Below are 25,870 nucleotides of genomic sequence, written 5' to 3'. Positions count from 1 at the left end.
GTGGGTTAGGATTATTCAATAACAAAGAAATTATTTATCTGCTTTTGATATATCTACTTGAGTTCCATCCTCTTATGATGAATATTCATTCTTATTAGATTTATATAAGAATATAGACACATAATACAGAATGAATTACTACTATTATTATTATTGTTAGTATTTACTAATTATACAAAAGAAAAATATACAATATAAGACAGTATGTTTTAGCTTCCAAACCAAGTGTGTTTTTAGAGTTAGAGGTTTATTTAAAAGATATGACTCAAAAGACATATGAACAATGAATAACTTGATTTAGCTTCAGAGGCAAACACATGGAACCCTACTTTTTCTCTACTTTGCTACTATTGTCATTAAAAACGTATAGATAGATAGATAGATAGATAGATAGATAGATAGATAGATAGATAGATAGATAGATAGATAGATAGATAGATAGATAGATAGATAGATAGATAGATAGATAGATAGATAGATAGATAGATAGATAGATAGATAGATAGATAGATAGATAGATAGATAGATAGATAGATAGATAGATAGATAGATAGATAGATAGATAGATAGATAGATAGATAGATAGATAGATAGATAGATAGATAGATAGATAGATAGATAGATAGATAGATAGATAGATAGATAGATAGATAGATAGATAGATAGATAGATAGATAGATAGATAGATAGATAGATAGATAGATAGATACCATGGACTCTCTTTATTGGTCCAATGTTTCAATTACAATAAACACAAGTAAATTACTACATATGCTCATATACAACAACCCAAAAGAGAAGAAAAACAAAAGACATAAGTCCACCACCTCAAAAACTGAGATTAAGCATTTCATTATTTACATGAAATAAAATATCTCCACCTTCCCAAATAGAAATAAACTCATTCCGATCTGACGCCATCCTATAATAAGCAAACTCTGTCCTCAGACGTGCCGCCACCAGGCCTCTGATCATCAGTTTAACATCTGCAGAACCTGCCTCCTTCATTTTATTTCTCCTGGTGAGCCAAATACTCATTTTTGCGCGACCAAACAGAAAATTAACCAGACAAATATTCCTCTGTTGAGCTTGTGATTATCTAGGACAAAATATATAAATAGTTCATTATTAAATCTGTGTCCTAAACCAGCCAACCACTGATAGATAGATAGATAGATAGATAGATAGATAGATAGATAGATAGATAGATAGATAGATAGATAGATAGATAGATAGATAGATAGATAGATAGATAGATAGATAGATAGATAGATAGATAGATAGATAGATAGATAGATAGATAGATAGATAGATAGATAGATAGACTTAAACTTAGACAGATTTAATTGTAATTTTGTTTACACAAGTGTAAAACAAAATAAATTTAATTTAGAACAGCTCTCTGGACTATTTCCTTTTGTGCAAGTGCAGCCTTGAAAATTAGTTTTAAAAAAATTGTATAAAAACAGTAATAGAAACATATGACTGTAAATTTACAGTGCTAACATTTTGATATATATAATGATAAAATATAATAAATATTATATAAAATATAATATAAGATAGATATAGATATTGATATATATAGTTAACATAAAATCAACTGGTCGTATTTAACTTAGATTACCTTTAACTTTAACAGTATGCATCAAAACCTCACTGTATATTATTGCAGTGGACTCCAGTGTAAACATACCACTCACAATATGGCGGACATACTGACGCGTGGTCTCCATAAAGCAGGGCGGCCAATGAGAATGCGGCGTCTATTCGCGTCTCTCCGTACGTCTGGGCTCGTGATGCAGCCAGGCTGTTCCCCGCCCTCCCTCCGTGCCGTTCCGAATGAGACGCATCCCTCCCTCCGCTGTTCTGATCCTCTTATCAACGAGTAAGCGGCCAAGATGGATGTTGCGAACCAGGTAAGGCTTTTGGAGAAGAACACATCATATCTGCATATTTCATTAATATTTGGCTGATATTTTCTCAGTGGAGTCAGGTGAAAGCAAAGGGGAATGGATTTTCATTTTTATTTTATTTATTTTTTTATCTAAAGATGTTCAGTCCCATTTATTCTAATGCTATGGCGTATACCGAATAGAGTTTGGATAAAAAAAAATATGTATTTAGACATGTATAGAATGAAAACATGCATGTTTGGCTGGACAATGCGGAATTGTAGATAGGATTAGACGTATTTGTGCTCGTGATGCTGCAGTCTGTCAGACTGAGCGGCCTGCTGTCAGGATGCTGCAGCGGCTGCAGCTGCAGGGACATTTATCCAAAGAAGGAGATGATTCTCACCGACCCCTCCATAGAGAGCCGGATAATTGATTCAGATTGCTCCTGTTTCAATTAGGCCGCTGTTGCCCAGATAACAATAGTGGAGTGTGATTAAATTACTGGTCAGTGCACAGGCCCAACTCAGAGGAGGAGGAGGAGGAGGAAGAGGAGGAGGAGGATCTCCCGCAGGTTTCTAACAGTCGAACGGTAGAAATAAATCCGTCCACCCAGCTGCCTGGATCATCTGAGAAAAACAACATTTTTTCCTCCTCACCTGTTTCATTTGGATGTTTACATCCAGGCTGATACAAACCGGACCAGCATCACTAGAGATAAAAAATAGAAAGAGATCCTGTTCGGCCATTAACTGATGCACACCTTCTGAATGCGCATCCATCCTGCGCTCTATTGCATCCTCCTTTCATCAATTAAACCCTATTTTCCTCATAAATAAACAGAACGGATGCTGCTGGGAAGAATGCAGCCAGAGAGGCAGAGAGAAACACAGTTAATCAGCTTTGTCTAATTGTAATGCTGGCAGCAGCTCTTTCTCTCTCTCTCTCCCTCTCTCTCTCTCTGCACACACAGTGCAGACTTTAAAGGCAATATCAGAATTACTCTACGCACGCCTTTCATAACCACAGAGATGCAATTGCTGTTTCAGCTGATGTGTGCTCTTGAAGAAGCATTCATTTTAGAAAAATACTCTGCACTTAGAGGAATAAAAAAAGAAAAATATAAAGAATCTGCATCTGATTATTGTGTGTTTGTTGTTATGTTGACAGCTGGTGGCCCAAGGGCAGTTCACAATACTTAAACAACCTCTGGGGTTCATTAAAGTTCTACAGTGGGTAAGTCGTTCTCATTATTGTTAACAATACACTAAAAAAAATGTTTTTCCCTATGGATAAATAATGCTTATCTCTAGAAATGCAGAAATGTGTGATTAGGTAGCTGGTCTCTGAGGCTCCTATTTTACCACGACTGCAACATTTATTTAAAATACAAACTCTGTTTTCTTTCCGATTAACACACTAAAATGTCTTTGCATGAGACAAATTATGTCAGAACAGAACAATCATATATTTAAAACATGCTCGTTAGTCCGGTCGGTTGGCAGACCTGCCTCCCCAGCAGCTGGTCATGCAGCTCCTCTTATATAACAGCTGTCTAGTGATATCTATGCATCACAAAAAAAACAAAAACAAAAAAAACAAACTGCCAACAATACAAAAATAGAAACACAATATGTATAATTTTTTTGGTAAAACATGCATTTAAAATAAATAACACCTGTCTTATGTATTTGATAGATATATATACTCTCATTTATCTTTCAATGTATCTGACTTTATAGGGTTGTGTGTGAGAGAGAGAGCATTCAGCATTTCTGCAATCAAACTGGGTTTTACAAAATACATTATTTCAAAGCAAAGACAAACTTATTACATCATTGATATTGTTGGAGCCTATTAAGAATTAGATTCATTTATTTTTTGCAAAATTATTTATGTAACAGATCTAAGGTTGTGTGAATGGTAGAGCTATTGTTTATTTGTTTACGTATTGGTTTTGCTTTGACCCTCCTCCTTGTCAGTCCGCCTCCTGCTGAGATTGACAAGTAGAAGCAGCTGATAAGGTGGATCTGATTGTTTGTTTGAAGGAGTGAGGAGTGCAACAGTTTTTTCACACACATCACTTAACTTTTATATTTGAGTTTTTTGTAAGTCAACTCTGAGAATATTTTTGTTATTTTTTTATAAGTAAAGAAAACACCTTTTTTTTTTTAAACAAGAAAATTCTCCACGAGTGCTTTTTGTTTTGTGAGTCTAAAAAACTCCTCCTAAGACTACTCTGGCAATTTTTGATTTTTTTGGGAAACTATTTTGATGCAAGAGTAGCTATAACAGATATTTTAAGCTGTCTAAAGGTTTACTCAACATTGCTTTTGGTGAACGTTTATAAATAAAGTTTTATTGCATTTCTAGTACAATAAAACCTCACGCTTTCTCTGAAAATTGCATAATTTAAAAAATTTCTGCCAGAGGTAAATGTTTTGAAAACATATCAGTCTCTGTTGTTCTACTCAGGGGGGGAAAAAAAGTTGTTTTTTTTTTTCTTTATGGGGAAATATGCATGTGCACAATGACTGTCGTCAGAAGAAATTAAATACAACGTAATTAAAAACATATGCATGTTGATTTTCAACAAAATCTTGCACACTAGTAGTGTGGAGGGTAAATTACACCCATATTAAAGCTCCAGTAGTGTCGTTTCTTTGGAGTTTTTAATCTTCATGTAGATGTGTTTATAGAAATGAATGAACAATCCTAAAGTTAGCAGTTAGCTTGATCTGCATTTCTGTATGTCAATTCACTGCTCATTAAGACCATTTTCAAAACACTGCCAATATTTCTAAATACATCACTTAATAAAACAGAAAAACTTTGCATTGCATTTATTTTCCACTGAATTGATATCCCTGATAAATGTTATTGTTATCACGGCCTGGTTGAAAAATATTTAGATTTTTAGCTTTAGATCACAGATCAGAAAAGGTTGAGGGTATATTGTCACAATTCAGGTCACCACCTCATTTCTTATAGTATCTCTACTATTTATAGGCGGGTTTGTAACACAGAGATAATGAAGCTGCATGATGCCTTAAGCTAAATTTTAGATGTGACTCTCTTTGCTTTCAAACTTCTCTTCTAAAGGCTGAGCGGAGGGTCTGTTGCACGGTGGTGCTTTGATGTTTCTGGCAGGAGACCCACCAGCAGGAATCTGTGTCACTGTTTCAGTAATACAGTCCCCGAACACTGAGGGATAGAATCACATTTAAAGCTCTCTGAAGACACGACTCCTGTGTTCATTTTGGTTTTTCAAATCCTTTAGGTTTGCTTAAATTATGTTACATATTATGATCTGATAAAAAGGAAAACATAAACTCCCTTGCAGCTTTGACATTTTCTGAAGCTCCAGCAATGGGAGGACTTGGTGTTCGGTCTTCATGGCAAACAGCTGTTAAAATGCCCACAGGGTGGTGTTAGTCTTCACTAGCGGTCTTACTGCTCTAGATTATAAAGGTGGTATCCACTGCAGCAGTAACTTATTGCTTTGTCGTCTGGACAGAAAGGTTTTAGCTGCTAACATCTCTGGACATAAATCTTGATATGCATGTTTATAGGCTTTATTTATGAAGGGGATAATATATGCAAAATGCAGTGATGAAGTTATTTCCTTTTGATTTTGACCTAAACCAGTTGGAAAATATGCTGCCCAAGCTTATCCAAGCACAACACATTCTGTGCCTCCTTACTAGGTCAACTTGTTTAGCATGGCTGCTGTTTCATATTTAGCTGTTCATTATATATATATATATATATATATATATATATATATATATATATATATATATATATATATATATATATATATATATATATATATATATATATATATATATATATATATATATATATATATATATATATATATATATATGAATTCTATTTCAATCCAATTCAGTTTATTTCTATAGCACCTAATTCACAACACATGTCATCTCAAGGCACTTTACAGTTCAACCAGATCATCTAGTCAAATTGATTCAAAGTTTTCTATCTAAGGAAAACCAGTTGATTGTATCGACTCATTGACTCAAATACAATCCCTCACACTAAGCATGCATGTAGCGACAGTGGAGAGGAAAAACTCCCTTTTAACAGGAAGAAACCTCCAGCAAAACCAGGCTCAGTGTGAGCGTCCATCTGCTGAGGCTGACTGGGGTTCAAGGAGACAGAAGCAGAGATACAAAAAACAGCTGTAAAAGGCGGCCCCGTCCAGGAAACACACAGCCAGGCAGACGAGCTCCGAGCCAACTCCCATGTCAGAGGATGAATAGAGAACATCCAGCCAGTCACAGACAGAGAAACAGGACCACACTGAAAAACAGGCAGATCTCCAACATCTATAAACAAAGGTGTTGATGGCACAGCGAAACAGGAACAGACGAGGCAAAGCTACTGTGAGAAAAAGCAGAGAGAGCAGAACGTTAGAGATTGAACTAACAGATTCTGCAGAGTGGGAGAATAGAGATAGAATGAAGCAGAGTGATTAAAATAGGGGTCCCTACAGTATGTCCTCCAGAAGCCTAAGCCTATAGCAGCATAACTATTGAATGATACATTGAAAAATAAATAAAGCATTTACAACAACCTTTAAAAAGTCTTTACCCTTAAAAAAACACTTTTAGATTTTCAACTTCTTTTTATGTCAGTGCAGCTGATGGTGTATACACAATGTTACTGTTGTTTTGTTTCTGCACTCTTTCTCAGACAACTACATTTTGTCCAGATTATTTTGATGATGCAAGTTAGAATGACATAAAGATAAGTCTAAGCCTATGTTAATTTTATCTATCTATCTATATATATATATATATATATATATATATATATATATATATATATATATATATATATATATATATATATATATATATATATATATATATATATATATATATATATATATATATATATATATATATATATATATATATATATTTTAGTCTGCTTTAAAAAACAAATTGTAGAATTTTTTAAATTGTGGCACATTGAGACAAAAATAAACCAGAGTTTTCAAATATGGATCCAACGTTTTGATTTCACCATTTTCAAAAACCTTTTAAACCTATCAGTCTAGATTGGAGTAACAGTATGCAGCTATTATATCCCAAACAAACTGAACTTTCCTGTACTCAATAGAGAATAAATAACACAAAAAGAACCTTCTTTTGCTAAGGAAAGCAGTTCTTGTCAGTTATATTATACAATAACATCCAGAGTGTTTGCCCTCCATCAGCAGCAGGAAATAATGCTGCAGGGCTGACACTGGTGCTGCTCTAGCTTCGTTTAGACATCAGCTGGGGGAGTTTAGAGAGGAGGAGAAATATTTACTCAAGCCATATTTATCTACACAGCTAGTTGAGCACTTTGTGATAGATTGGTGTAATGGTGTGTGTGTTTTTTTGTTTTTTTTTAGTTTTTTTTTTTTAGAAAAAATCCTTAATAAACTACAGCTAACAGCAGTAATCCTAAAAAGGTCACCTTGGAATTTTTAAACACCAACATGAACTGTAATTATTCCAAGTTGCACATATAATGGTTTTGTAGTCTAAATAAAGGAAGTGAAGGTCTTGTACTGATGGGTCCTGTACTTCCTTAGTCACTCCAAGTTCCCATTCTCCAGAGGAGCAGAACCTAGATGACAATCTAAGGAACAAACTAGCCTTGACACACAGCTCTGCACTGCCTCCATAGACAAGCAGCAGAGCAGACCGAGGCATGAGTATGCTGCATGACTCTGTAGTCCTTCCCTCAGGCTATGTGAGTGTGCCAGCACCTCATCACAGTCTCCCTGGGTCACTGCGAGCCAAACACCAATCAGCATCCACGCTCAGGAGGCCAGGGCGCATGAATCATCCCTCAGAAAAGGTCTGCGTGCCTCAGCGTCAGGCTGGGGGAAGGACTGCCAGAGCTCCTGCTCTTTCTGGATTATTATGGGAATGTTTCATGAGCGAAACAGGGATTTTCTTTTTTTAGGAGGGGAGGGACGAGCCACACCTCGTCAATATTTACTCGGATTCTTGAGCCGAATCCAGTAAAAGCAGGGAGCAAGGACTGTTTCCTTTAGCGGAGAGTTCAATCTGTGCTTTTATTAAACACTTTAGAAACAGCAATGCAGTAGCAGCTAAATGTGCAGTATTATGATGTCACCATGGGCTTAAAGTGGAGAAAATAACGTTATTTAAAGTTGATTGTTAGAGGATGTGAGCATGATTGCTGGTGGATCATTAATACTAAGCCCGCTGTCATGCTTGCAATTTTACCAAAGTGACAGTGTTGTCAGAAAATCAATGTGGTTTACATATTTCTTTACTGTTTTTATTAATTTCATCACCTTTTTTTCACCCTTATTTCAAACATTCGACATCAGTGAAAATATCTAACAATATTGCTTTATCTGTGGGAAAAAAAACAGCTTTCCAAACCGATGTTCAAGGTTACTTCTGTTATAACGTCAGCCAGATTTCTCCTACTGTAACGTACCAAATGCTAATGAGTCCACAAATTCAATCATAGTAGCACACAGAAAGAGGATAATAAGACATTTTAAATCAAAGAAAAAAAAATCCCTTTAAGATCAGTTTTTATTTGGCTTGTTTCTTTTAAAGACTCCAACAAAAGAAATGCTATTTTATGACCCCAAATAAAGGAGTAATGTGTGTTTATTAATTAATTAACTCTGACAAACAATATTTTTTTTTAATTTACAGGTCCTACTTTCTATGGAGGACCAACTCCAGGCAGGCAGAAATAAATAGCCGTGAAAAAATAACAAGGGTAAAAAAATACAAAGGAAGAATAAAACAGACAAAAATATTATAACATGCACATACATAAATACTTAAAAATATAAGTAATTAAAAAATAAAGTTGAAAATTATAAAGGTTATAAAGGTCAAAAAAATAAATAAGGTAAATATTACAAAGGCAAATAAATAAAGAAGCTAATTAAAAGAGTTATATACATTTATGTCTCACTGTATATTTTAATTTGTTCTTACATTAATTTGTTTATTGTGTTTTTGTCGGCAATTAATTGTATGCTTATTTATTTATTGTGGATTTATTTATTTCTGTATTTATTTTTAAATATGGCAGAATTGGTCCTCCATAATTTTCTTCTGACTTGTAAAATTAATGTATTACTTGATGGTCTGATGACTTTAGGGTAGGCTGAATAAAATAGAGTAAGAAACATTTTCATTCCTCCACCAGTTTACCTCCAGAATGACAGAGGCATCTATGGAATCAATTAGAAGGTTTGAATCCCACTACAATAACATTGGGTTAGTTCAACACTTTAATTTTCTGGATGGTTTGAAAAGGCAGGAACTAAACTTGCAATAACTGTTGAACTCTGCTCTTTTCCAAAACAATCATGAAGAACTCAATAAATGACCTTAAGCAGAGGGCGCAGTTTGGTTATGCAGAAGGATGATTCTCAAAAGGCTGGTGAGAATTTGTCTGAATGGAATAAATTAAGATTTTTTTTTTAAATCTACTTAAAGTTTGGACTCATATTTTCTATAAATGTTTTTCCATGACTTTAAACAGACTTTTCTTCTTACATCTTTACATAAATTCAGCATCAAGTTATGGTAACGGTTGACAACAGTTGTTGCTGCAGATGGTGTCAAAGCAGATTTTAGGTTTAGGGGGAACTGTTTTACACAACTGTCTATTACTCTGGATAGCTTTTGATACTTTGATTAAAAAAAAGAGGATGAAAATAAAAAAAAAAAATATATATATATATATATATATATATATATAATGGTGTTAGCTCAAGCTACATGTTTCCAAGTGCCCATAAAAGAATAGATCAACCATACACTTATTAATCATTAAGTGATCAAATATTTATTTGATTTTATGCTATATAAATATAACTACTTCAATTTTAAAAATGAGTAGATATGTTTTTTTTTAGATAATTTTAATTTGCTTTTTAATATCACTTAATATCTGACAAAAATTAATAACTTAACTAAGAATAACTAAGAACTTTCCAACACTGCTTTTGGGATTAAATAAAGTTATGAGAAGATAAGGTGTTGCCATACTCTGCTTACATTAAACCAAATATCTTTTTTTTTTCCTTCCCCTGCCTCTCCCAATGCAGCTTCATTCTGCTGCGTTGGATTTGGTATAAATTTAAATTCATGCTGTGACTCATGTTCGGGAAACATTAAAAGCCAGGGACCACAAAGCAACAGCCTGATTCACTCTGGTTTAATCCGTTATGTGCAATAAAAGGTGTTTATTTTGTTGCACCTCATTAGGCGTTTTCTCTACAGATGCTCCAGGAGCTGTGATAAAGGCTTTAGCCTGTTTCTGCTTATCTCCTTTATACTGGGAAAATTAGCTAATGTGAAAAAGCTTTGACATATTCTTTAATGGACTCAAAGGACCTTCAGTAATAAGATATCATGAGGTGTTTTACAATGAAAATAAGCCAATTACTTTCTTCAAGTCAATGAGGTCCTGAGCTCTTCTGTATAATATCTCATAGAACAATATAAACCTATGCAAACCTAACTAATTATAGGAATAACTATTTAAAACATGAATAGAGACAGTTATTTTCAACAACTTTTTGTCTAACTTTATAGAAGATATTTATGGTTTTGTTCTCATTTTAAATCCTGGAGGGTTTTTTTCCAAGCAGCACTTTAAAGTCTAGTTTTGTTATGGACAGGAAGACAGCCTCATACCTGAACATGTCTGCATTTCATGGTTATTTTTAGACTACCGCTATTTGCTGGTGAAGATTGTCAGTCATCCAGGTCATACTCATTCCTAAAAAGTAAAAAAAAAACAATCCACTGGGCTTTGTTTCCAAGTTTGAAGACGTTTCGCTTCCCATTCTACGGAAGAGGATTAGGGCCACTGGAAAAAAAATATATAGTTTACTGATTTTAAAATTTTATTTCAATTTAGTATTGGAAAAAAGTCAGAATTCTGACTTTTTTTCTCAGAATTCTGACTTTAATCTCAGAATTCTGACTTTTTTCTCAGAATTCTGACTTTTTTCTCAGAATTCTGACTTTAATCTCAGAATTCTGACTTTTTTCTCAGAATTCTGACTTTAATCTCAGAATTCTGACTTTAATCTCAGAATTCTGACTTTTTTCTCAGAATTCTGACATTTTTCTCAGAATTCTGACTTTAATCTCAGATTTCTGCCATAATTCTGATAATAAAAAAAGTCAGAATTCTGACAATAAAAAGTCATAATTCTGAGAAAAAAAAGTCAGAATTCTGAGATTAAAGTCAGAATTCTGACATTTTTCCCATACTATACTGAAATAAAATAAAAATAAAAATCAGTTCACTTTTTTTTTTTATCAGTTGCCTTAATCCTCTTCCGTACCATTCAGGAATCTTTTTCAATATTTGTTTTTTTAAAAGCTTCCTGGATGGGAAGCGAAACATCTTCAAACTTGGAAACAAAGCCCAGTGGATTGTTTTTTTGTTTTTTTTTTTACACTTTGGAATGCCTACCACTATTTTGTGTTTTCAGCCATTTTACAGAGACAGGGATAAATTGACGCAGTGTGGGAACAGCAGTGGCTGACAGTTTGTGTCAGAAAGTGAAGAGCTGACAGCCCTCCAGCATACCAGAAGGAGCAGAAACCATGTGTTACCATGGCACTCTCTGTTTTTCCCCCCACTATTTTTTCCCGCCCTATAATTCTTCAGCTGTCCAACCCCCCTTTACACAGCAAGAGGGGAAAATTGATACTGCTCTGCTGAATTACTATGAGCCGTTTCTGTGCTTCTTGTTTAGCGAAGTTAAGATTTAACAGGGCTGACTGGTTTGGTTTGGACAGAGGTGTAATGGGTTTTTATGAGTATTTCTATATAATTGTGTTCCCTCACACTTTCTAACATGCAAAACATGTTTTCTTTTTGATTTTGGTGAAGTTATAGGGTTTTTTATTGTGATGGATTGCAACAGTTTAGGTCTTTTCCTCTGCAGAAATGAAATATAGCAGCATGCATATGTTACCCTGTAAATACGGAGGTATAAAACGCTGACTGTTAAAAACTACCTTCTTGCAAACTTGAAAAAAGGAAAAGTTAAGAAATAATTATATGTTGTTAAGATTTAGGGGAAATGTTTGGCCTATTTATTTTTCTATTATTATTTTATTGGAGTTTGTAGTTATTTTTCTATTATTATTTTATTGGAGTTTGACACAACCTGAGGATCTTTAAGCAATATTTAATTTATTAGTTTCTAATTAGTCAAAATTTCTTATATCTGGAATGTAAAATATTAGTGAAGAGCTGTTTATCTTATATAGAAAAATGTTTGAGAAATTCAACCTAAATTTGGGTTCATTATTTCAGTGGAGAAACAAATCCTACATAAGAAATTGACAGACTTTGGCACCACTAACAGATCCGAAAAAGAAATGAAATTAAGATATTATTTTTGATGCATACTGTACACAAGGTTCTTTTATTGAGTTTTTCTTTCTCAGGACTTCTTCCTTTTACTTCTTACATTTGAACACAAATATATGTAATTTCTACTTAGTGCTTTCTGCATACTTGTTCAATACTTGTGCACATATTGAAAATTACATGATATAAAAGCTGCATAAAGAGAGAAAATCAAGAGCACTAAGAGAATCTGTCCAAAAGCAGCACGTATTATTTATAGAAATAGCGACATGGATGAAGCCAGGAAGTTTAATGCTGTGAAAACGGCACTCTAACATATTTAACATCTCATTCAAGACTTCGGTTTAATTCTATGTGTTGTCCTGTCTGAAATTTTAGAACAAGACTAGACTGAGTCAGTTTTTATCTTGTTTTCTGTTCAATACAGTAAGAAAACAAGACAATTTAGCTATTTCTGTGCACAGAACTATTTTTGAATATAGTCATTAAAAGTTATTTTTCATCTTTTAAGTCTTTTAAGGCAAAAATCAATGTAGACCTTTACTTTTTATCTTTACTTAAGCAAAGGAGGTCAATCTATACTTTTACCAGATTTTTTTCTTTTTAGTACATAGGTATCTGTACATTTAGTTGAGTAAAGAGTGTACTTTTGATTCCTTTGTGAGTTAATCAGAGTCGAGTAACTTTTTATCAAATATATGAAATGATCTGTTGAATAAGTTTGACACACATCAGATTTGAATCTTTTTTAATCAAGCCAGAAAACAAAAATAGGAAAACATGCTCCTTAGGTATGGCATTTGTGATTTGATCTTAATAAATCAGAATGCAGCTACAGGAAAAAAAGCTACTTACCTCAATTTACAAGCATTTAGTTAATAGTATAGTTAATTTATATGCTTTATGCTTTTGTTGATGCCTGGAGCAGGTAGACTGTACTATGATGCCTGGAGTTAAGAAGGAAGTGACGTGTGATGTGTGGATGTGTGTGTTTCCTTACACTAGCCTATAGTTGGGTATCCGGTGACAGATGGTAAGGCACCTCAGCCAGATTAATAGCTGGATTGTCTGTCCAATCGGATCTGGCCCGCAGTGCTGGGAGGGTGTGGTAAAAATAGTCTGACTCTTCTAATCTGCTGTAGGTGAGAGAGCCAGTGTGTGTTTGTACCGTTTATTGGACTGTACTTGTTGTACCGAAAGCAATTAATGGACAGCTTTAGGAGAAAAATCACCAGGGAATAGAAAAGCAGCTAGGCAAAAATGTTAATTTTCACCAATAACCATGGCAACAGGCACAGTCTGTGCTGTGTTGTTTGTTGGTGCATTGATTTACACTTGGTAAGAATTTATTAGCAGCTCAGAGGGACTGGAGGATGCTGGCCAGTTTGTTAGAGATACTGCAGGCAGGGATCTGCAACAGGAGCAAAAACGAACAAAACAGCAGCATTAAACCTCCCCTACAATCATCTTTACTCCTGGTGAATATATTTAAAGTTATCTAAGATTCTGTGCTTGGAGTTCAGCTAAATTATTTCTTCCAAGGTATAGGATTCAAATATTTCTATTATTTATGCTGGAAGGTAAACGTCTGACCCAGTCTCCTGCGTTTGCCTTATATATAACTCAATTTTTCTTCCCATCAACTCTGACCAGCTTCACTGTCCCTGCTGAAAAAAAAAAATACCCCTCAGCATGTTCCCCCCACCAACGTGTTTCATTATGAGGACAGGCGGATGTATAGTCATTCATTTTAGACACACACACATGCAGCGCTTCATATGGAGTCCAGAGAGTTTTATTTTGTTATTGAGATTAAACTGCAAGTCTTACTTTCAATGCTCTTTTATTTGACAGTTAAACATTTTTTTACGAAGTTCACAACTTATTGTTGTCCTGTCAAGAAATCGTCTCACCTGAGATCCACATTGGGCCCCTTGGCTGCTCCTCTGACTAACGCTCCTCTTGCCTTTCCTATAATTTTAGGTGGACGGCCAAATCCTAGTGGGTTTGCAGCCATACTCTTACTTTCTTACTTTATTGACATTTTTGTTTCTCTCTAACAAAGATCTGAGGTCTTTAAAGAGCAGGTGGATTCATACCAAGAATAAATCCTAAACATATGAAGATATTTGGTGACACTGGATTTTAGTTAGATGCATTAGATTGGAGGGGTTGAGCACAAATATCCCTCCACATCCCAGTTTTATAGTTAGATGGGGGCCTATGACATGAAATCCCAATAAAATTATTTTCATTTTTAAGTTTGTGGCAGAGAAAATAAGTCAAATAAGTCCGGTTTTGTCGCCCTCATATAAGTCTGAGTATGGGTCCATTGAAATACGGTAGCTAAACTCGCTCATTTTGCAGGTTAAAATATAAAGGAAAATAAAGAAGTGCTTTAATTGTTTTTCCACTTTGTAAGTGAAATGTATAAAAATGTTTCTCTGTTTCTCTTTTCCCCCCAGATCTTTGCGATCTTCGCCTTCTCCACATGTGGCAGCTACTCTGGCATGCTCAAGTTTAGTGTGGAGTGTAAAAACCGATCAGAGAGTGACCTTGGCATAGAAGTAGAATTTGAATATCCATTCAGGTATGTCTGGGGTTGCTTCTGTGGTGAATGTTGCTATTCTGCATTAAAATAAATGACCTGGGGGAGGTTTAAAGTTACATTGTTGATGTTTTTATCCCAATTTCTGGTTCATTTTTCCATCTCATCATAGTTGCATATAATCATTCAGATGATTACTTAATCACTGTTACAATCACTTATATAAGCACTGTTATATAAGGGATATGTGAATATCTTTAGAATAGAAAATTAGAAATATATCTTTAATCAATTAAACATTAAATTAAACTATGTATCTTTCTTAGATTACTAGTTATATCAGTTTTTCACACAATAAGGGAAAATTAACAGTTTGACAGCTGAAAATATTTTCATACACTTTTAAAGGACTTCAATTAGAACTAAATAAGAAAATAATTAATGTCAAAACTGTCTGTTAAAAGTTAGAGAGACTCGTGGCTATTAAAATATGCACTCACTACATTGAATGATGTTAAGTTTTCTTTTTTTTTAGGTGCCCTGACTCATATTATGTAAAACTATTTCATCTAACAGAAAAATGTGACTTTTCAAAACCCAATTCATAAAAAAGGTGAAACCTTGTGACTAGCACCTTCTTCAGATGCGCAAGAGGAAACAATGATACGATAATAATGCACATCGAAGCACCTTCTCTAAATCCTTTCTAACATTTATCAGTTTCCTCATGTAGGAGCTAAAAATATCAGCTTTGCAGAATTACGCAACATTAGATTTTATAGACATCATTTTTCTTTTTTCCAACAGTAGACCAATCCCTAAAGTCTAACAGAACAGTAGATTATTTTCTAATCTGAATAACGAGGGGGAAATGAAAACCATATATATATATATATATATATATATATATATATATATATATATATATATATTGGTATGGCCCGTTGGTATATAAATACCAACGGGCCATAACAAAAACAAACTTAAATGAAACATAACTAACGAGTTCATTTTTGAAATTTAAGGAGTAGAAATTAGAGATGATAAATGAAATTAAATGAATGAAATAAAAAGTTGTCTAAAAATAATTACTCCAGTAAAGTATAGATAGCCAAAATCTCTAATTAAGTTAGGTAACAAAGTATTTGTACTTTATTACTTGACACCTCTGGATATACTTAAACAGATTTATTTTGTTATTTTGTATACAGAACTTTATACAAAAAGAAATTTTGTTAAAAACAGCTCTAGACAATTTCATTTTTTAAACTGCATCCTTGGAAACAGTAATAAATACATAAAAAATAGTAATATAAACATTTGACTGTATATTTACAGTACTAAAATTCATTTTTTTTTTTACATACATTAAGTATTTTATCATTAATCGTTCTCAACATAAAGAGCCCTGTTTCAGCCCTTGATTCCTCTGCTGTTTCTTGAAATATTCAATATTTTATTCGTTTTTCATTTGTTTAGAGTATTTTTGGGTTTTTAGAGATCAGAACTGTCAAAAAAATCTAGAATTTAAAATCTTGTGGAGTTTGACTCTGGACATTTAAGAGATGCAAATTATAGGCCAGTGCCTTTTTTCTTTACTTGATCTGCAAAAGATGTATAGTTCATTAAAAAAATTTAATTTATTTATTAATTTAAGGGTTTGTTTTGACAGATCACTGTCATCTTATACAAAAATATTCTATGGTCTGTTAATCTCAGCTCTTCTTTTATTCCTTCACATCGCTCTTTGTTTTTGTGCAATGTCGTCCTCAGGCTCCATCAGGTTTACTTTGATGCGCCCACCTGTAAGGGAGGGAGCAAGGACCGTCTGTTCCTAGTCGGAGACTACTCCTCCTCAGCCGAGTTCTTTGTAACGATCGGGGTCTTCTCCTTCCTCTACTCCATGGCAGCCCTTGCTGTATATTGTTTCATGTTGGAGAAGTACCGTGAAAACAACAAAGGACCCCGGATTGTGAGTTTTTTCTAAATATCTTTTATGAAATCTTTAATTTTGCTGATGAAGATTCTCAGTCATCAAGGTCATAGTCATTCCCTATTGTTTCCCGATGGTTTAAAAACAATCCACTGGACTTGGTTTCCAAGGTTAGAAAACCTTGGAAACCAAGTCCAGTGGATTGTTTATAATCTTTTACTGAATCTTTCATTTTCTTTTAGCTAGAACTACAAAGTGCCTAAAATAACAATATTAAAAAACATACTACTCCTTTGAAAGCTATACAATTTATATCACTATTAGCATCTGTGCAAATTCTGGAACTTGCTAGAAATTTGGCTGCTTAGTAAGATTTCCTTTCACTTGATGAAGCGTTTTAGTGGTAAAAATGTTAAAACTTACAAATATCCTCAAGTAGATTTTTTTTTTTATTTCAGTTTTCTAATAATGTAGAAAATAGTAAAAAAATACTAACTGTCTAACCTGGCAGTTAGCAGCACAGGGGGCAATACTCACAATTCATTTTCACTCTGTACACCTCTGACTCCCATTAAAATGACTCCAGTCATCTGCAGAGATGTTCTGAGGATGGACTCAGCTCCTTGTCCTTTAAAAATGCACAAAAAGCTGAGTACAGGGATATGGTGGACTACTTTGCAGCATGGTGTGGAAGCATGAAACTTAAAGGTATAAAGTTTTTTTGCTGGATGGATCATCAAAATAAGTGGTCCTCCTAATTGTCAATCATTCTGGTGATATGTTTCCGTAAGGCCGTCCTACGCGTTCATCCCCATTTTCACCTACTGTACCAGTGGTGAGTCTGACATAGTGGAAAAAGTGCAAATCTTCTTTTGAACAGTAAGCTTGTATGAGCTATGCAAACAGCAACTTTTAAACAGAGCGTGCACGAGGAGAAATAGACCTGTGCACGCTCTCGCACGTGTTTAATAGGTGTTCCCTCATGGGAGCGGATACAGAGTCGTGCATGTGCATTTTCTTTTTTAAGTAGAGAGGATGGGTCTTTTAAAAAAATGCGAAAATCATCCTCTATATCTTTAAATAAAACTGGGGATATGATTGTAGATATTAGGAGAGACAGAAGCAGGTCACACTATTACCATCATGGGAGAAGAACTAGAAGCAAAGAAGGGGTATAAATATATTTGTGTTCTCCTGGACAACAGACTGGACTGAAGATGTAACTTTAGTAGCAATTTGTATTTCTTGAAGCTTAGGTCTTTCCATGTTTGCAGTAGCAAGATGCAAGATGTGTTGCAGGGAAAGTGTAATTTCTACTGATGTTATTTTTTGGAGCATCAAAGCATTTAACTTAACCTAATAAAGGATGCCGGCTCTGTTTTGAGAACTCCTCAAGAACCTCTGGAGATGATTTTACAAAGAAAAAATCTTTATAAAGCAGTGCATATTATGGAGATTCCTCTTCATTAAATTGTCATACAGCAACATTATGAGGCTAATCAAGAACAACTGTAATAAGGACCCCTACAGGAAACCTGTCCTGCTTAAAAACATCAACATCTGCAACAAGTCATGGAAGCAACAACAGTGTTTAATTCCCTTTTGGATTAATAAAATATTTTTTATTAATAAAAAAGGAGGGTATATCATGACCAATGAAAACAAGATTCAGTGAAGCAGAATCTCAGTCATCACGGACATAAACAATCTTAGCAGGAAACAAAGGCGAATGGTGTTTCCTTGAAGACGATTTAAATCTCCTTCAAAAGAACTGAAGACGTTTTCAATATAACCGTGCAGAAATCCTCATGAAACAAAAAGGAAGTCCTTTTTTTTCCTACTTAAATACATTAAATACAGAAAACAATTGTAAAAACAAAAAAATGGTTAGTTTAAATTGATGTTTTCATAACATTTACCAGTAGGATTACATGCTTTCCAGCTATTGTGAAACCTCTGTCAAACAATGAGCTGTAAGTGTTTTATTCTCATAATGAATGATTTTGTTTCTGATTTTAGGATTTGATTGTGACGGCAGTGTTCGCCTTCATGTGGCTGGTCTCTTCATGCGCTTGGGCTAAAGGCCTTTCAGATGTGAAAACAGCCACTGATCCAGACGAGGTCATCACTCTCATCAAAGCCTGTGACGAACGAGAAAACCTCTGCAAAGAGCACTACGAGCCCAAAGTCTCTGGGCTCAACACCTCTGTGGTAGGTTCCAACTTCCTAGCTGCACTGCATAAAGTCACACCCTTTGATTTTTCAACCATGACAATGAACTTTTATCTCTGTTTAGGCTTTTGGTTTTATCAACCTGATCCTATGGGTGGGAAACCTGTGGTTCGTCTTCAAAGAGACCGGCTGGTTGGCTTTGCTTGGAGGAAAATATGTCCCATCGCAAGAGAAGCAGCCCGCCCCTGATTCCTTCGGCCAGGGAGGCTACGGACAGCAGGACCCCTACGCCGGCACCCAGGGAGGGTACCAACCCGAGTACGGTCAGCAAGGCTACAATGAAGATGGAGGTTACAACCAGGGCTATGATCAACAGCCCACCTCCTACTCTAATCAGATGTAAACCTTCCCAGCTAAATAACAGCTGCAGGATGGTGAGTTTCTCCATAATTACAAATATTTAGAATAAAAGTAGTATTAGTATTTAGCCCTGGTCTGCTCTGGATAGTTGGTATACTGTCTATTGAGAACAAGATATTTATTCTGGATCTATATGAAAAGCAGATCATCAATGTACTTTTACTAATCAAATTTTTTAGAAAGCTGTAGTAATTACAATTACTATTTACCATAGTTATAGCTAACAACCACCAGACTTATACCAATCAACTAACTTTGATAAAACCTGTCTGACAACATGAAGTAGACAAAAAAAGCAACATGTTATGCTTCAATCTTCAGAAATTGGACAACTTAGTTATTGGTATAAAAGTCTGGGAAGTTGTACGAAGCCATTTCCTGTTTGGAACACTGGTGAAGTGATAGCAAGGATTCACCATTGATGGATAGAATTTATTGATCTCACAGTGAAGAAATGTACGTCGGCTCAATTGTCAAAAAGAAGAAGATGGTGCCAAAGGAAGAATTTGGTATATAGAGTACATAGAGTGTGTCCACACACACATACATATAGATGTATGTAGATTTTTCTGATATTTTTACTTTACTTTACTACTTATTTTTATGGCGACTTTTTACTTCTACTCCTTACATTTTTACACAAATATCTGTACTTTCTACTCCTTACATTTTAAAAAATTGGCTCGTTACTTTAGTTTTGAATCATTTCAATGGAGTTACCATTATTATTTTTCACGTCATCAATACCAAATTCAATCTAATTGGATGGGAATCTACGTTGCATTTGACACACCACTACAAGATGAATCGACAGATTCGGCGGTATTCATTCGCGGCAAATCATTGCAGCTTGGTGGCGGTGGCGTAAGCATAGTAGTATGGACGACGAGATGATTGAAAATGAACACAACGGAGATCTAGTCCTATTGGCAGACATCCATTTAAAATGTAGGCAACGGCATTTAAAAAGTGGTTTGTACTTTTACTTTTATACTTTAAGTAAATTTACAAGCCTGTACTTTGTTACTTTTACTTGAGTAAAGAAGTTTAATCAGTATTGCCACTTTTACCAGAGTATTTTTTAACACAAGTATCTGTACTTTTACTCAAGTACAGAAAGTGAGTACTTTTGCCATCTCTCTCTCTCTCTCTCTCTCTCTCTCTCTATATATATATATATATCTATATATATATATATATATAGATATATATATATTTATATAGATAAAGCTGGAGTACCTGGAGAACCTACGCATGCTCAGGGAAAACATGCAAACTTGCATTGCAAACATGCATTCCTTTCAGATTCGAACCCAGAACATTCTTGCTGTAAGGCAGCAGTGCTATCCACATCCACGAAGAAATCCTGTGAAATTAATCCACCCAACAGACTAAGAAACTTAGATAAAGCATGACTTCTTGTGGCCTTCATTATATCATCAGACATGACCAAGAGCGATATTTCTCTAATCCACTCTTCAAATACAAGAAACATGCAGTTTAATTAAGCCAGATATGTGCTGTTCCTTCAAATTCAGGAAATATATATATATAAAAAGAAAAAGCTCAACTATTAGCTCTAAATCTACAGCAATAACTACAAAAATTGAATCATCTGAAAGCCTAACAAACAAGGCTGTGCGAAGACTAAAGGCTATCTTGAATCAATGCAGAATAAGGTGAAAGTAAAACAGGAAAAGGGATCTGGCATTTTTTAGGATGAACTCAGGCAAATGCATGTGGTTGGTTGCACGTATCCTCTTGTATTGTAAATTGCTGCATCTGCCTTGTTTAAATTTCAGGTTTATCTTTGTGTTTTTTTTTCCTACTCTTTTTTAAGGACCACTTGAAAAGGAGGATAGTTTTACCTCTTGTGCAGTGGTCCCCAAAGTAAGGCCCGCGGGCCGAATCTGGCCCACCCCCACATTTGGTCCAGCCCCCTGAACAATACCAGAGAGTATTTTCATATAAATGTCTTTTTTTTTTTTTTGATAATAAAGTAGGACATTTGAAATAAAATGTTCCTTAATTATGAATTTTTTTCATTATTAACTATTAGTAACTATTTCATACACACATACAACATACTCTGTTACGTCATATGCTTCGTTTATCTAATTGGTTTATTTGGCCCGTCTATCACCAACATAGGCCAATCAGCTAACCAGTATTTTCACCCCTTCCCAAAATTACTTCAACGGAAGGTTTCCAGATGGATATGCGGAGCAAATGCATCTGGCGGAGTCAGGTTAGGGCATTTAGCCTGAATTGGACAAACGATAATTTTTTTGTTCAATGCAAAGAAAAGGCTGTCTGTCTCATCTGTCAAGAGGCGGTGGCGGTATTCAAAGAATATAACCAGCGAAGACACTATGAATCCCTCAATAAAGACATAAGTCCCATCATAAATGTAGGCACTGTTGCAATCGTCACAATTTTTCTGTTACAAACTGACCCCAGGCTCCCATCAGAGAAGGGAAAAGTTATGTGGCCCTCACAGGAAAAAGTTTGGGGATCCCTGCTCTAGTGTTTTATCCTTTTAAATTAAATCAGAATCAGGTTTATTGCCATTGTTAGTGAAGGAGTTAACAAACCAGCAATTTTTTATGGTACAATCGTGCAACATGAAACATATAATATGGAATAGGTAAATAAAATTATAAAAATATCTAAAAACACTGTGGGTATAAGGCATGCAATAAAATAGACTAATATATACATTTAGGATAAAAATATGGATAAAAAATATAAAAAGTAAAAAGTAAAATAGCATCTTACAAGGTAGTGCAAATAGAGCAGTGTGCAAATAGAGCAGTGTAAATGGCATGGGCAGGTTATAGAGTCTGACATATAGTTATGTGTTCTTGAGTCTTATGGTAGAGGGGAAGAAGCTGCTTTTATGGCGGGAGGTTCTGGTCCGTATGGACCGTAGCCTCCTACCTGAGGGGAGGGGTTCAAACAGTCTGTGTCCAGGGTGAGAAGGGTCGGCTGTGATGCGACCTGCACGCCTCCTGGTCCTGGAGACATACAGGTCCTGGAGAGATGGTAGCTTACAGCCGATCACCTTCTCAGCAGAGCGCACAATGCGCTTTATGATTAAAAAAGAAAAAAATTGTTGTAATATTTAACTTGAGAGAATGTATTTGTCTGTGCAAATGAATACAAATTTAAAAAAAAGTTCAGATGTGTGAAAACTTCTGAAAGCCTTCAACACTGAGTTAACTTCTCATGTTTTTCTCCTCTGTGCTTCTCTTTCCTCTGCTCAGGGTGACCTCTTATGGAATGAGCGTTTTTTTTGCGACCATCACCTGCGTTTCCAAACGCCTCTGTGTGTCTGTTTGTGTATATGTGAGTCGGCAGGCGCAGGGAAGGAGCATGGAGGCCACACACTAATTATAAGGGGTGGGGTGGGGTGGGTGGAGGGCCGAACGTGGGGCGGGGGGGCGGGCAGGTCTCAGGGTTGGGCATGGGGTCCTCTGTTTGCTGTAACATGATGATTATTCTCGTGACGTATTTAACTGTAAAAGACAACGAAGGATTGTCTGTTTGGGTGTACGAGAAAAACTTGAACACAAATACCAAAACATTCATTGAAGAACCTGGAAATTTATGATTAAAAAAGAAAAAAATTGTAGTAATATTTAACTTGAGAGAATGTATTTGTCTGTGCTGTGTAAATATCGACTTGCTGATATATAAATATATATATGATTATATGTACACAGTTGAATAATTGTGCACTCTATATTAGTTGTTATACAACAAATGTTGAGCACAGAGTTATTCAATTGTATTTATTTTGGTTCTGTTTAGGAGCTCTCATAGTTTAACCTTTACCAACCGGTTTTACTCCACAGTCGTTTCTTTATTCACTCACAATCTAAATATGAACATTTGCTTTGAATTAAAGAGACAAAATCAGGGTAAAGTCTGCAAATAATGACAAAGATGAAGAGAAGATATTTATGTATAGGACAATGAGTAAAGAAATAATAACAGTAATGTTTGTGATGAAAGTGAGATGTAAATTATTTCAGCTTTTAGGTTTCTATATGTTTTTGTTCCATCTAATATCACTGTCACAAGTGGATGCATTCTGGTTGTGCACTGAATATTGTTAACCCTGACATCTGCAAATCACAAGTGCATAAAGAGAAGAAAACTAATGGTGGCGTCTCATATTTGCTGTGCCGTCTGTATGAAAATTGTGAAATCCGACCGTGTAATAAGAGTTCATGTGTACTTGTTTATTTGTGTGGATTCAAGTGCTGGCATTGATTCTATTTTATGTTTGTCAAACAAATCTCATCCTTTCCTCGATCGCCTTCGTTTTGAACCAGAAAGTTGTATCGTGTGTTTTGTCACTGCAACACAAAATAGGAAGAAAATTAGGGTAACATTTAATAGATTTTACAGATCATAGTCCTGCCACACACACTATGCTTCTTCATTTTCATTCTTGTGTCTCCTTTTCTGATTGGAAACCCGATTTAGTGCATGCATCTGACATTCCAGAGCATCAATAATCCTGTATTAGAGGCTGAGGCACAGGAACAAAGCAAAACTAAACAGCTAACCCCATGTTTGGTTCATAACAGTGATTACTGCACACAAAGAAAAGCAGCTCTGCCATAATCTACTAAAAGCACAAAGTGCTGCAATAATTGCTTGAATCCAGATGTAACCACACCTGTATGGCTGCGGCTGCCCATCCTCCATATGGATTTTCAAGAGCATGTTTGCCAAATGATAGCAGATGTGTTTTATTGATATTTTGCTTCCACAGCTCTTAACAAAAGCGGCTCTAGTTCATCTCCAGTGCATCGTTGTTTATTGTAAAAACGTGTTCCCCCTTTTTTTTTCCAAATCAGGGTTGTTAGAGTTAAGCAATCTAGAAGCTGCTTGCTTTCTCCTTTTTCCCCCTTTCTCTCTTTCTTTCTCTTCAACTGTAGCTCTTATAAATATGCTGAAATGAAATATAGTCTGTCGTTAGTGGTGAATGATGTCTTGTGATACTCTCTAAGCCCTTGAATAGTGCTGTGTTTTATTGTGTACGATGTATTCATATTAGTATTTATGCTGATGATAAGTCGGGGAAAAAAATTGTTCAAGACTCCAAAGTTCTGCCGTATTCTTATTATATGGGATTCATGTGAAACTAAATGAAATAAACTTGAAATTATTCTGTTGAAGAAAACGTTGTGTTTATTGTCTCCAGATTTAGACTTAGACCTACACAACTTTTTCGTTTAGTAGAGCTTTTTAGACAGTAAATGAACATTTCCAATCCATTAAGCGCAGCAGTGATCAAATGTAAACAGTGTGGGAGAAAAAAAAACAAAAATACATACTTAAAGAAATAAGTAATAAATAAATAAATAAAGTTGAAGAATAGAAAGGACAATAAATAAATAAGTTAATTATTACAAAGGTGAGAAAAAAAAGAAGCTAATTAAAAGAGATCAGGGGTTGACGTTAAGGATTTTTACCACTTGCCCTTTGGGCAAGTGACTTTCCCATTTAATTTGCCCAGAAACAATTTTTACTTGCCCAGTATAATGTTTGATAAATATAGTTCCTAATATTAATTTTTGTATATATGTCAATGAAACATGTTTGTTTTTTAATTATTTTTTGTAATTCAGTATTTTTTAAGTTTACAGGTTCCTGGTGTGTATATGCATGGGTCAGATAATGAACTCAAGCCTACATTACCGCGTTAACATGCTTTTCAGTCCTTCCTGCACATTCTTTTCAAACTAAACTTTGCTTTAAACTGTTGTGTGCTTGGAAAAATATAAATTGTAATGTTAAAAATCTAAAAAAAACTTGACAGGTTAAAAACTTAAGATAAATCACAAGACAGAAGTCAATGTCACAAATGAATAACTTTCATTTTAGAGTCACGGTATGTTTATACAAGATGATACTATTAATATAATGTGACTTTTCTAGAGAATCATTATACAGTTATTTTATACAGGGTTTCCACAGTCTGACATCATTTCAGAATTCCCTGACTTTTAACTGACTCAGGATTAGTTTTCTCTGACAAAATAAATGCAGCAACAAGACAATAATAATAACATAACAGGTCACCAATTTAACATGTTTAGCTCTATAACATTTAAATGCACCTCTCCAATGTCTGAGAGAAAAAAAATTAATGAATTTAATGAACATTATAATGTACGACCTGCAACACTGTACAGAAGACTGCCATATGATAGCGCTTTCTAGCTTGTTTGTCGTTTTGGTAAGTACATCATAGGCGGATCTACTGGGGTGGCATAAGGTGGCAAATGCCTCCCTAAATGACAGCCTTGCCACCCCTGCTGCCACCCCAGTTGGCTGTATGGGTGGCGAGGCTTATAAATTATGGATAATTTGATAATCAAGACTGCTAATTTCCAATGTCGGACTGCAGTGAATGGAGCACGAGATGACGCGAGAGGGACTGAGACTGATTTGTTT

General features: G+C 34.9%; 1 protein-coding gene across 1 annotated transcript; it reads left to right on the top strand.

Annotated features, from left to right (window-relative positions):
* The first annotated feature begins 1,781 nt into the window (after window positions 1-1,781).
* Window positions 1,782-24,593, top strand: sypb (synaptophysin b). Its single transcript, XM_038309352.1, has 7 exons — window positions 1,782-1,919; window positions 3,066-3,131; window positions 14,789-14,913; window positions 16,645-16,843; window positions 18,824-19,015; window positions 19,101-19,410; window positions 22,663-24,593. Exons 1-6 carry the CDS (start codon window positions 1,902-1,904, stop codon window positions 19,377-19,379), a joined length of 879 nt encoding a protein of 292 aa, XP_038165280.1. The 5' UTR covers window positions 1,782-1,901; the 3' UTR covers window positions 19,380-19,410; window positions 22,663-24,593.
* The last annotated feature ends 1,277 nt before the right edge of the window (window positions 24,594-25,870 follow it).

Source organism: Cyprinodon tularosa, unplaced genomic scaffold (assembly GCF_016077235.1).
Source record: "Cyprinodon tularosa strain WSP-4 unplaced genomic scaffold, ASM1607723v1 ctg66, whole genome shotgun sequence".
NCBI lineage: Eukaryota > Metazoa > Chordata > Actinopteri > Cyprinodontiformes > Cyprinodontidae > Cyprinodon > Cyprinodon tularosa.
Note: the sequence above shows the minus strand (reverse complement) of the source record. Positions and strands in the feature narration are given on the sequence as shown.

Excerpts from the sequence above, each read along its gene's own strand:
- sypb (XM_038309352.1), top strand. Across the intron at positions 3,132-14,788 it reads TCATTAAAGTTCTACAGTGG|ATCTTTGCGATCTTCGCCTT; the intron begins GTAAGTCGTTCT and ends TTTTCCCCCCAG. Across the intron at positions 14,914-16,644 it reads GAATTTGAATATCCATTCAG|GCTCCATCAGGTTTACTTTG; the intron begins GTATGTCTGGGG and ends TGTCGTCCTCAG.